At 45.4% G+C, this 14003-nt stretch overlaps 1 protein-coding gene across 5 annotated transcripts in view; it reads right to left on the bottom strand.

The window, feature by feature from the left end:
- LOC109869141 (rho guanine nucleotide exchange factor 25) overlaps positions 1 to 14003 on the bottom strand; it is a 134766-nt gene that overhangs the window by 27053 nt on the left and 93710 nt on the right. For all 5 annotated transcript variants that reach the window (XM_031803851.1, XM_020459051.2, XM_020459052.2 and 2 more), the window contains 4 exons: positions 7237 to 7358; positions 6946 to 7012; positions 6027 to 6130; positions 5881 to 5950 (listed from right to left, as the gene is read on the bottom strand). In XM_031803851.1, coding sequence (XP_031659711.1) covers positions 5881 to 5950; positions 6027 to 6130; positions 6946 to 7012; positions 7237 to 7358 — 363 coding nt within the window. The remainder of the gene's footprint in view (positions 1 to 5880; positions 5951 to 6026; positions 6131 to 6945; positions 7013 to 7236; positions 7359 to 14003) is intronic.

Genomic DNA, 14003 nt, shown 5'->3' on the forward strand with positions numbered 1-14003 from the left:
GTGATCTCCAAGAAGGCCAGTAGACCCCTGTTGCTCCATTAGGAAGCTGAAATATAGCTCCGTCCCACAGGAGGATATGGTGACGGTGTAAACCACATACAAACAGGGCCTCTACCGACACATGCTGCCTCCGGAACGCTCCTCCATCTCTGGACCTGTTACCCGGTCCTCAACAAAGTTGGAATCCATCAGGTGCAGAACCAAGCGCTACCATAGAAGCATGATACCATACATGACTAGGCTGCTGAACCAGTAACATACATGACTAGGCTGCTCAACCACTAACATACATGACTAGGCTGCTCAACCAGTAACATACATGACTAGGCTGCTCAACCAGTAACATACATGACTAGGCTGCTGAACCAGTAACATACATGACTAGGCTGCTCAACCAGTAACATACATGACTAGGCTGCTCAACCAGTAACATACATGACTAGGCTGCTCAACCAGTAACATACATGACTAGGCTGCTGAACCAGTAACATACATGACTAGGCTGCTCAACCAGTAACATACATGACTAGGCTGCTCAACCAGTAACATACATGACTAGGCTGCTCAACCAGTTAACATACATGACTAGGCTGCTCAACCAGTTAACATACATGACTAGACTGCTCAACCATTAACATACATGACTAGGCTGCTGAACCAGTAACATACATGACTAGGCTGCTCAACCAGTAACATACATGACTAGGCTGCTGAACCAGTAACATACATGACTAGGCTGCTCAACCAGTAACATACATGACTAGGCTGCTCAACCAGTAACATACATGACTAGGCTGCTCAACCAGTAACATACATGACTAGGCTGCTCAACCAGTAACATACATGACTAGGCTGCTCAACCAGTAACATACATGACTAGGCTGCTCAACCAGTCCCATACATGACTAGGCTGCTCAACCAGTAACATACATGACTAGGCTGCTCAACCAGTCCCATAAGTGACTAGGCTGCTCAACCAGTCCCATACATGACTAGGCTGCTCAACCAGTAACATACATGACTAGGCTGCTCAACCAGTCCCATAAGTGACTAGGCTGCTCAACCAGTCCCATACATGACTAGGCTGCTGAACCAGTAACATACATGACTAGGCTGCTGAACCAGTAACATACATGACTAGGCTGCTCAACCACTAACATACATGACTAGGCTGCTCAACCAGTAACATACATGACTAGGCTGCTCAACCAGTAACATACATGACTAGGCTGCTCAACCAGTAACATACATGACTAGGCTGCTCAACCAGTAACATACATGACTAGGCTGCTCAACCAGTCCCATAAGTGACAAGGCTGCTCAACCAGTCCCATACATGACTAGGCTGCTCAACCAGTAACATACATGACTAGGCTGCTGAACCAGTAACATACATGACTAGGCTGCTCAACCAGTAACATACATGACTAGGCTGCTCAACCAGTAACATACATGACTAGGCTGCTCAACCAGTAACATACATGACTAGGCTGCTGAACCAGTAACATACATGACTAGGCTGCTGAACCAGTAACATACATGACTAGGCTGCTCAACCACTAACATACATGACTAGGCTGCTCAACCAGTAACATACATGACTAGGCTGCTCAACCAGTAACATACATGACTAGGCTGCTCAACCAGTAACATACATGACTAGGCTGCTCAACCAGTAACATACATGACTAGGCTGCTCAACCAGTCCCATAAGTGACAAGGCTGCTCAACCAGTCCCATACATGACTAGGCTGCTCAACCAGTAACATACATGACTAGGCTGCTGAACCAGTAACATACATGACTAGGCTGCTCAACCAGTAACATACATGACTAGGCTGCTCAACCAGTAACATACATGACTAGGCTGCTCAACCACTAACATACATGACTAGGCTGCTCAACCAGTAACATACATGACTAGGCTGCTCAACCAGTAACATACATGACTAGGCTGCTCAACCAGTCCCATAAGTGACTAGGCTGCTCAACCAGTAACATACATGACTAGGCTGCTCAACCAGTAACATACATGACTAGGCTGCTCAACCAGTAACATACATGACTAGGCTGCTGAACCAGTAACATACATGACTAGGCTGCTCAACCAGTAACATACATGACTAGGCTGCTCAACCAGTAACATATATGACTAGGCTGCTCAACCAGTCCCATACATGACTAGGCTGCTCAACCAGTAACATACATGACTAGGCTGCTCAACCAGTAACATACATGACTAGGCTGCTCAACCAGTAACATACATGACTAGGCTGCTCAACCAGTAACATACATGACTAGGCTGCTGAACCAGTAACATACATGACTAGGCTGCTCAACCAGTAACATACATGACTAGGCTGCTCAACCAGTAACATATATGACTAGGCTGCTCAACCAGTAACATACATGACTAGGCTGCTCAACCAGTAACATACATGACTAGGCTGCTCAACCAGTAACATATATGACTAGGCTGCTCAACCAGTCCCATACATGACTAGGCTGCTCAACCAGTAACATACATGACTAGGCTGCTCAACCAGTAACATACATGACTAGGCTGCTCAACCAGTAACATACATGACTAGGCTGCTCAACCAGTCCCATAAGTGACTAGGCTGCTCAACCAGTCCCATAAGTGACTAGGCTGCTCAACCAGTCCCATACATGACTAGGCTGCTCAACCAGTAATATACATGACTAGGCTGCTCAACCAGTAACATACATGACTAGGCTGCTCAACCAGTCCCATAAGTGACTAGGCTGCTCAACCAGTCCCATACATGACTAGGCTGCTCAACCAGTAACATACATGACTAGGCTGCTGAACCAGTAACATACATGACTAGGCTGCTCAACCAGTAACATACATGAATAGGCTGCTCAACCAGTAACATACATGGCTAGGCTGCTGAACCAGTAACATACATGACTAGGCTGCTCAACCAGTAACATACATGACCAGGCTGCTCAACCAGTAACATACATGACTAGGCTGCTCAACCAGTAACATACATGACTAGGCTGCTCAACCAGTAACATACATGACTAGGCTGCTCAACCAGTAACATACATGACTAGGCTGCTCAACCAGTAACATACATGACTAGGCTGCTCAACCAGTAACATACATGACTAGGCTGCTCAACCAGTAACATACATGACTAGGCTGCTCAACCAGTCCCATACATGACTAGGCTGCTCAACCAGTAACATACATGACTAGGCTGCTCAACCAGTAACATACATGACTAGGCTGCTCAACCAGTAACATACATGACTAGGCTGCTCAACCAGTCCCATAAGTGACTAGGCTGCTCAACCAGTAACATACATGACTAGGCTGCTCAACCAGTCCCATAAGTGACTAGGCTGCTCAACCAGTAACATACATGACTAGGCTGCTCAACCAGTCCCATAAGTGACTAGGCTGCTCAACCAGTCCCATAAGTGACTAGGCTGCTCAACCAGTCCCATACATGACTAGGCTGCTCAACCACTAACATACATGACTAGGCTGCTGAACCAGTAACATACATGACTAGGCTGCTGAACCAGTAACATACATGACTAGGCTGCTCAACCACTAACATACATGACTAGGCTGCTCAACCAGTAACATACATGACTAGGCTGCTCAACCAGTAACATACATGACTAGGCTGCTCAACCAGTATCATACATGACTAGGCTGCTGAACCAGTAACATACATGACTAGGCTGCTGAACCAGTAACATACATGACTAGGCTGAAATGAAGCATTCTATATGAAAGTTCTCCTGGACTTTTTCTACAGGCCATGTTCCCAGTGTGCTTGTTGTCACAGCTTGACACCATTAGATGTAGTTACGAGCTGCTTTATTCCCCCATAGCCCTTTTAACTTCATCACGTCTTCAAGTCCTTTTGAATTGATTTAACGGACAGGGAGACTTTTAACGGACAGGGAGAGAGGGAGGGAGAGTTTTAACGGACAGGGAGAGAGGGAGGGAGAGTTTTAACGGACAGGGAGAGAGCGAGGGAGAGTTTTAATGGACAGGGAGAGTTTTTAACGGACAGGGAGAGTTTTAACGGACAGGGAGAGAGGGAGGGAGAGTTTTAACGGACAGGGAGAGTTTTAACGGACAGGGAGAGTGTCACGCCTTGGTCTTAGTATTTTGTGTTTTCTTTAATTATTTGTTCAGGCCAGGGTGTGACATGGGGTTATTGTATTGTCTTATTGGGTTTTTTGTAGGCATTGGGATTGTGGTTGATTAGGGGTGTGTCTAGTATAGGCTTGGCTGCCTGAGGCGGTTCTCAATCGGAGTCAGGTGATTCTCGTTGTCTTGGATTGGGAACCGTATTTAGGTAGCCTGAGTTTCACTTTGTATTTCGTGGGTGATTGTTCCTGTCTCTGTGTAGTTTCACCAGATAGGCTGTAATTAGGTTTCACGTTCCGTTTGTTGTTTTGTATTTTTGTATAGTTGTTTCATGTATCGTCATTTCTTCATTAAAGATCATGAATAACCACCACGCTGCATTTCGGTCCGACTCTCTTCCGTTACAGAGTGAGGGAGGGAGAGTTTTAACGGAGAGGGAGAGTTTTAACGGACAGGGAGAGAGGGAGGGAGAGTTTTAACGGACAGGGAGAGAGGGAGGGAGAGTTTTAAAGGCCAGGGAGAGAGGGAGGGAGAGTTTTAACGGACAGGGAGAGAGGGAGGGAGAGTTTTAACGGACAGGGAGAGAGGGAGGGAGAGTTTTAACGGACAGGGAGAGAGGGAGGGAGAGTTTTAAAGGTCAGGGAGAGAGGGAGGGAGAGTTTTACCGGACAGGGAGAGAGGGAGGGAGTGTTTTAAAGGCCAGGGAGAGAGGGAGTGAGAGTTTTAAAGGCCAGGGAGAGAGGGAGGGAGAGTTTTAACGGACAGGGAGAGAGGGGGAGTTTTAATGGACAGGGAGAGAGGGAGGGAGAGTTTTAACGGACAGGGAGAGAGGGTGGGAGAGGGAGAGAGGGAACTCATTAACTCAATCTATTTTACTCCAAGTTTGTTAAATTAACCCAACATGACCACTCTGTCTTCATTAACATATATGTAATTCTCTGCACGGAACACATCATGTACCACATCTAAACAATAAACTCTGCAGTATATCTGTACGCTACGTCTTTCTTCTCCTGTTAATTTTTCTCCGTATCAGACCACAGATACAGGGGCAGAAATAGGTTGTCTTTGGGGTTGGAGGAAAATGACCTCCGTATCAAATAGCCTCGTGTTTATTATTTCGTAGACTTTTTTATGTGGCTTTTCTTCTGCCTGTTTCTTCAGACTGTTATTCTCCACTTGCTTCCTGACCGCTTGGGACCAGCCACACCACACACACACACACACACACACACACACACACACACACACACACACACACACACACACACACACACACACACACACACACACACACACACACACACACACACACACACACACACACACACACACACTGGGGCATGCACACAAGGGCATGCACATACACACACACATACACACACTGACTGCTCAAGTCTTGTCTGGTCTGGAGGCTAGCCAGTCTGTCTGTGGCTAGAAAAACACAGGCAGGTCTAAGACCCTAGCTATCAATAACAAGGAAGTGGAGGGGGAAACGCTGGTGTGTGTGTGTGCGCCCGCACGTCTGAGACCTATCTATAACAGGGAAATGTAGGAGCGAATGCTAGCAGCTGACAGAAATCTAGACAGAGGCACGGCATGTTGGAGGGTTAACATGAGCTCTTCATGTGTATCCTCACAGCTATTTACCTCAACTCACACCAAACAGAAACAGGAAACAGATACTCGCCCGCTGCCTGTGGCCCACTGTCTCTGAGTGATGGTGTAAGTAGACTCACATGCTTTATGAAAAGTTGAGCCAGTCTCTCTGGTTCTGCTATACACTTCTCCAGTTCCCCCAGGAAGTAACTAGACAGAGAGAGACAGGTTACACACACACTATCACACACAATCACACTCTGCACAGTACATCTTCGACACTCACTCTTTATGCCAGTCGAACATTTGGTGAATGTTTCCAAATATAATCTTGTCTTTCCCCTTCATGTCCTCAGGTATGCCCTTGGTATTCATAGTGGCCATGTAGCCCTGTAGTGGTGACACACACACACACACACAACCTCAGATCAGATATACTGTATATGACTGACTGGGATTCAAACCCTGGTTTCCCACGCACAACAAGACAGTGTTAACCCTCTGAGCTAAAGCCTACGTATTACCGAAATATACAGTGCCATTCAAATCTTTGGACACACCTACTCATTTCAGGGTTTTTCTCTATTTTTGCTATTTCATACATTGCAGAATAGTAGTGAAGACATCAAAACTATGAAATAACACATGTAATTTGTTTAAAAGTGTTAAACAAATCAAAATAGATTTTAGATTCTTCAAAGTAGCCACCCTTTGCTTTAATAACAGCTTTGCACACTCTTGGCATTCTCTCAACCTGCGTCACTTGGAATGCATTTCAATTAACAGGTGTGCCTTGTTAAAAGATCATTTGGGGAATTTCTTTCCTTCTTAATGTGTTTGAGACAATCAGTTGTGTTGTGACAAGGTAGGGTTGGTATACAGAAGATAACCCTATTTGGTAAAAGACTAAGTCCATATTATGGTAAGCACAGCGTCAATAAGTACAAATAAAGAAAAACCCTTGAATGAGTAGGTGTGTCCAGACTTTTGACTGGTACTGTATGTGCGTTCATCAAATCAACCCAATAACAGAAATGGCCGTTTTTGGAGCCAGACCAAGCTGTGTTGAAAGACACTGAAGGTATTGTGATGACAATGTTTTCAAGGCCAGGTGATATAATACCTAGGTGGGTGGGTTTTCAAACTTTATAAGCCACTGTTTTTTATGTCTGTCATTGAATACGCATATAATACTGTACTCTCACCTCTACTATGTACCTCAGGTCTTCCACATACAGTTTCTCTGTCTCTATGAGTTCCTTCAGTACGTACCTGGACAGAGAGGCAGAGGATGACAAATATTGCAGACTTTTGGTGCCCCCTGTCATCCCCATCAAAACAAAGTATTTGCAAACAGTCTTGACAGGGTGACATTCTCATGTAACTGCTGGCGGTGTGTTGGTACGTATGGCAATGCTGTGTTGTACATCACACTTTGGATCAGTCTTAGAGCGAAGTGTAGTGTTGTGTTGTGTAACTAAAGGGGAACCACTTGCATGCTCTTCTCTAAGGCACTCCTCCTCTCCTCATTGTCAGCTGCGGCTGATGATTGGCTGGAGGTGTCGTCCGTCAACACTGAGCCGTTGTCATCTGGATAGACATTGGTGGGCTGAGTATCCTGGTGAAACAGAGGGGACAGGGCATATGGTTATGATATGGCATTTTGGCATTTATGGCATTTTTAATATAGAGGGAGAGGACAAGGGGCAAGGGAAAGATCAAACTGAGGGATGGAGAGGCGATGTAACGGGGGGGGGGTGAGAAGGTGAGGCAAAGAGAGAGAAAGGCAAAGGTAGGGAGAGAGGGAGGGGGAGAGAGCGGGGGAGAGAGGGAGGGATGCAAAGAGGCAGAGGGAGAGAGAGTGAGAGAGAGAGAGAGAGAGAGAGAGAGAGAGAGAGAGAGAGAGAGGCAAAGTGAGAGACTGAGGGAGAGAGGATAATGATGCCGGTTGCCAAGGTGACCAGGGAGGGAGAGCAGCCAGACACTAGGGACAGTGACAGAATGATAAGGGGATCTGATTGTCACCAATAATAGTGTATGGTGTGGTGAAGTCACCATGAAAGAGAAAGACAGAGGGAGAGAACGAAAGAACAGGGTCGGTAGAGAATTATTGGGCCTGTAAAGGAGTGTGGTGTACAGAATGTCTTGTGCATAGAATTACATATAATTTCATTGGATCTCTGTGGTGTTAGCATAGCACCCAATTAGGGCTGGGCGATATAGCCAAGATACCATAACACTGTATTTTCACACGTTTTTTATCATTCTGAATGATAAAGTTCTAAATATGCTTTATGGGTTGTGTGTGACACTAGCGTGGCAACAAATGATTTGTCAGTGGTTTTAATGGGCTTTCTCCATTCGGATTGATTGAAACTGTTCGGCCAAAGGAACACAAAAGTGACAGTAAAGTCCTATAGTACATGGGAATGTAAATCCTGTAGCCTCTAACTCTAGTACCATACCAATGGTTGCTCTTTCCAGAATGATTTGTTCAATTCCAGTGTTTACTTCCATCATTTTATCAAGTTATTCAAATCCTGCACTCATTTCAATTATCATTTAAACACTTGCTCACGTTCCTTTTTTACCTTAGTATGTCCCTATGTCCTCGCAATAAAGTTGTTGGCAGAATAATTATTATCTTCTTTGACTGCATTTTTGTCTTCAATTGTAGTTCTTACTTTCACCAATTGTAGTCCATGAGCCAGACTCCCAAATTTGGGCCATCAAGATCAGTAACATCGCGCCGATAGAGATGGCAGCTTGGCTTCTTGTCCTTAGGAAACTGTGCAGTATTTAGTGTTTTTATGTATTATTTCTTACATTGTTAGCCCAGAAAACCTTAAGTGTTACATACAACCGCAAAGAACTATTGGATATCAGAGAGTCTTCAACTTACCAGCACAACCAGCATTACGACCAGGAATACGACTTTCCCAAAGCGGATCCTTTGTCTGCACCTCCCAGGGTATTTGAAGTGATTCCAGAGGCCGGGCCCAAAACAACGCTGCCGGAGGAGAGGGTGCGGTCTTCTAGTGAGGCTTCGGATGCCCGCACACCAAACACCTGCTTCCGAGTATATTGCTCTCTAATGTCCAGTCCCTAGTTAACAAAGTCGATGAAATCAGGGCAAGAGTTGCTTTCCAAAGAGATATCCGGGATTGTAACACTCTCTGTTTCACGGAAACATGGCTAGCTTGGGACATGCTGTCGGAGTCGGTACAGCCAATGGGATTTTCAGTGCATCGCGCCGACAGGAATAAACATCTCTCCGGTAAGAAGAAGGGCGGGGGTGTATGTTTCATGATTGACTCATGGTGTAATTGTAACAACATACAGGAACTCAAGTCCTTTTGTTCACCTGACCTAGAATTCCTCACAATCAAATGCCGACTATATTACCTCGCAAGAGAACTCTCCTTGTTTATTGTCACAGCCGTGTATATCCCCCCGCAAGTGATACCAAGACGGCCATCAAGGAACATCACTGGACTTTATGCAAACTGGAAACCATATATCCTGAGGCTACATTTATTGTAGCTGGGGATTTTAACAAATCTAATTTGAGAACAAGGCTACCTAAATTCTATCAGCATATCAATTGCAGTACACGAGCGAGTAACATTGTTTCTCTAACTTCCGCGATGCACACAAGCCCTCCCTTGCCCTCCTAATGGCAAATCTGATCATGACTCCATCTTGTTGCTCCCCTCCTATAGGCAGAAACTAAAACAGGAAGCGCCCGTACTTAGGTCTATCCAATGCTGGTCTGACCAATTGGATTCCACGCTTTAAGATTGCTTCGATCACGTGGACTGGGATATGTTCCGGGTAGCCTCAGAGAACAACATTGACATATACGCTGACTCAGTGAGTGAGTTTATAAGGAAGTGTATAGGAGATGTTGTATCCACTGTGACTCTTAAAACCTTCCCTAACCAGAAACTGTGGATTGATGGCAGCATTTGGGCAAAACTGAAAGCACTTACCACTGCATTTAATCATGGCAAGGCAACTGGGAATATGAAAGAAAGAGTGGGATGAAAGAAAGAGTGGGATGAAAGGGATGAAAGAGTGATAACACAGAGATAGTGGTGGGAAAAGTACCCAATTGTCATACTTGAGTAAAAGTAAAGATACCTTGACTCACGTAAAAGTGAAAGTCACCCAGTAAAATCCTACTTTAGTAAAGGTGTAAAAGTATGTGGTTTTAAATATATTTAAGTATCAAAAGTAAATGTAATTTCTAAAATGTAAAGTAAAAGAGTAAATGATTTCAAATCCCTTTTATCAAGCAAACAAGACGGCATGATTTTCTTGTTTTTGAAATTCAAGGATATCTAGGGGCACACTCCAGCACTCAGATATTATTTACAAACAAAGCATTTGTGTTTACTAAGTCCGCCAGATCAGACGAAGTAGGGATAACCAGGCGTCTTCTCTTTAAGTGCGTGAATTAGACCAGACAGTACTGAACATTGTGTCATCATACACTTGATGGCATCCACACCCAATCAATTCAGGAAGAGTGGGACATAGTAAACATGTCGCAGCGATCTAATCAATGGAGTTGGTGAGGTAAACATGAGTGCCTTTTCACAGGCTACTTTCCCGGGAACTTAGAAACATTCCCTTGGAGATTCTTGAACATTGAAGCAGTGTCTCTACACTCTACAGAAATGCTTGTGTGATCAGTAAGATACGCTGTCATGCTTGTGTGAGAAATAAGCATCTCTTTGTTCATTGCCCACGGTCTTCTGCTTACAATAGCACCGAATGCGTGTTTGTCAACCTTCTGAAGACTTACACACACTTGACTCCCCTGTTTAAATGGTCAGCAAACCACTCCTTTATTCCCTCGTGACTGAGTAAACCCTCGGTTTGTCCACACTTCTTAGGCCTCCATGTTCCGGCCGTGCCCATCTTCCCTTGACTTTGACCCACAGTACACAACTAATCAAACATCCTAAACGCACTCTACAGACTCTATTCAGACCCTTTACTCAGTACTTTATTGAAGCACCTTTGGCACCGATTACAGCATCGAGTTTTCTCAGATATGACGCTACACGCTTGGCACACCTGTATTTGGGGAGTTTGTTCCATTCTTCTCTGCAGATCCTCTCAAGCCCTGTCAGGTTGGATGGGGAGTGTTGCTACACAGCTATTTTCAGGTCTCTCCAGAAATGTTAGAGCAGGCTCTGGCTAGGACACTAAAGGACATTCAGAGACTACCGAAGCCACTCCTGCAATGTCTTGGCTGTGTGCTTAGGGTCGTTGTCCTGTTAGAAGGTGAACCTTCGCCCCAGTCTGAGGTCCTGAATGCTCTGGAGCAGGTTTTCATCAAGGATCTCTCTGTACTTCGCTCCGTTCATCTTTCCCTCGGTCCTGACTAGTCCCTTCCGCTGAAAAAAAACACAGCATGATGCTGCCACCACCATGCTTCACCGTAGGAATGGTTCCAGGTTTCTACCAGATGTGATGCTTGGCATCAAGGCCAAAGAGTTCAATCTTGGTTTCATCCGACCAGAGAATCTTGTTTCTCATGGTCTGAGACTCTTTAGGTGCCTTTGGCAAACTCCAAGCTGGCTGTCGTGCCTTTTACTGAGGAGTGGCTTTCGTCTGGACCCTCTGCCACAAAGGCCTGATTGAGCGTCGCCGAGCGCTTAAAGAACGTCTGTCCTCGGTTGCAACACTCACTACCGAGCTCCAAACTGTCTCTGGAAGCAATGCCAGCACAAGAATTGTTTGTTCGGGAGCCTCATGAAATGGGTTTCCATGGCCGAGCAGCCGTACACAAGCCTAAGATCACCATGCACCATGCCAAGCTTCGGCTGGAGTGGTGTAAAGCTCGCCGCCATTGACTCTGGAGCAGTGGAAACACGTTCTCTGGAATGATTTTTCACGCTTAATCATCTGGCAGTCCGACGGACAAATCTGTGTTTGGCGGATGCCACGAGAGCGCTACCTGCCCGAATGCATAGTGGCAACTGTAAAGTTTGGTGGAGGAGGAATAAAGGTTTGGGGCTGTTTTTCATGGTTTGGTTTAGGCCCCTCAGTTCCAGTGAAGGGAAATCTTAACACTTCAGCAAACAATAAAATTTTATACGATTCAGTGCTTCCAACTTTGTGGCAACAGTTTGGGGAAGGCCCTTTCCTGTTTCAGCATGACAATGTCCCCGGTGCACAAAGTGAGGTCCATACAGAAATGGTTTGTTGAGATCAGTTTTGAAGAACTTGACTCGCCTGCATAGAGCCCTGACGTCAACCCCATCGAACACCTTTGGGCTGAATTGGAACACTGACTGTGAGCCAGTCCCCACAGCAATGTTCCAACATCTAGTGGAAAGACATCTAGTGGAAGCTGTTATAGCAACAAAGGGGTTTTATAATGCCCATGCTTTTGGAATGAGACGTTCGATGAGCAGGTGTCCACATACTTTTGGTCATGCAGTTTATGTGGTAGTAGAGTAGTGGCCTGACGGCACACAGTTAATGTGTTGTGAAAAGTGTTATGAAATGTAATGTCATGTAATATTTTAAATGGTATATAACTGCCTTAATGTTGCTGGACACTGGGAAGAGTAATGGGGATCCTTAATAAATACTTAATAAAAAACGAATCCCTGTGACTCCTCTGCCGGTCTCCCTGATGGATGGAGGCTACTTTCTCTAGTTCAGCACTGCCCCTGCCCTCTGGCCTGGTTCAGCCTGTTCTGCCGCTATTTGTTCAAATGTTTACTCCCGGCCAGACTCCTCGGCATAGCGACAGTATATATTCACCTATGGCCTTTTATTTCCCATCAACTTCTGGAAATGTGACCTTTTACTTAAGATGTAGTGTACACAGTGGGTGTGTGTGTGTGTGTGTCGGCCTGGCCGCCCGTGTGTGTGTCCTAGCTTTCCTGCCCTGTTAGGAATCCTCCCGCCCTAGCTCTACCCTGGCTGACAGGACGCTCCCTGACTGGCCGATCCTGATCCTTACCAGATGTCCTCTGCTCTGGCGGAAGCCCACAGGAAAGAACTCTCTCTCTTTCTCGCATCCTCTATTTTTGCTTTCCAAAAGTTCAACGGAAGCCGATATCACGGCGGATGTGGTTCCTACAGGGAGACCATGCCTTCGTGAGGTGGAGGTAGTGTGTGCGCGTTAGCGTGCGTGCCAGGCGTGTGTGGGCGTGCACGGTGCTAAAATTCTATTCCAAGAACTATCCAAACTCTTTTTTTTCTTCTGCCTTTTCCTACTTGAAGGAGAAACTCTAAATCTCTCAAAGTGCATCCAAGCAGTACAGTCCAGACAAAAGTTGATCTCTCCTGAAGAGAGGAAGGAAAGACCATTTGATGACTAGAGCAAGCGGAGCTATAACTCTTGGTACATTATAGTCATTTTACTACAGTTCCTTGGTTAACAGTACTACATTTTTTGACTGTTTGACTGAAGTCAGTCTAGGAATTTTCCGTTGACCATCAAATAATAAACAATTGATCAAACCCGGGCCTCTGTCGGAATGTCAGGTCAGATTAGCAGTATCCTGAATGAAGAGGGAGAGCAGGAAATTGTGTCAGCACTAAGCAGAATGTACTGTATCTGAGATAAAGAGAAAGGGAAGTTACTAGAATGTGTATAAGAGTGAATGAGAATAAGATGTTTGGCAGAATGAAAGTCTAATCTTTTATCTCCTGTGGGTGGTCAGAAGAGAAAAACAGAGAGAGAGCGAGAGAGAGAGAGAGAGAGAGAGAGAGAACGCAGAATGACAGAAGCCGTGACCCCGAGATGACTGACCTACATACATTAATCCGCCTCTTCCTTTCTCTCTATTTTTCTTATTCTCTCTCACACTCTCTCCTGCCCCCCCCCCCCTTCTGTCTCGCTCTCTCCCCTATCCTTCGCTCACTCCCATGTCTCTCTTTCTCCCTGTCCCTCTCTCTCCACCTTGTCCCTGACAGGACAGACGGAACCAGTGATCTCCTTTCCTTCTCTCCCCTGTCTCTGTCTGTGTGTAATCCTGACTGACTGTTATTATGACTGAGTTCTTATTCCCACAGCCAGAACTGGAGGGGAATAACACACTTAGCAGACTGATGGGGTGGTCTGGTGCACCTGCGTTATGTTTAGTAGGGCACACTGTAACAAAACGTTTTGCAACGGAATACGAAGATCTGTGTTCTTATTGGACAAGTTCAGATATACAGTGGCAAGAAAAAGTATGTGAACCCTTTGGAATTACCTGGATTTCTGCTTAAATTGGTCGTACAATTGGAT

This window comes from Oncorhynchus kisutch, linkage group LG24, assembly GCF_002021735.2.
Source record: "Oncorhynchus kisutch isolate 150728-3 linkage group LG24, Okis_V2, whole genome shotgun sequence".
Taxonomy (NCBI): Eukaryota; Metazoa; Chordata; class Actinopteri; order Salmoniformes; family Salmonidae; genus Oncorhynchus; species Oncorhynchus kisutch.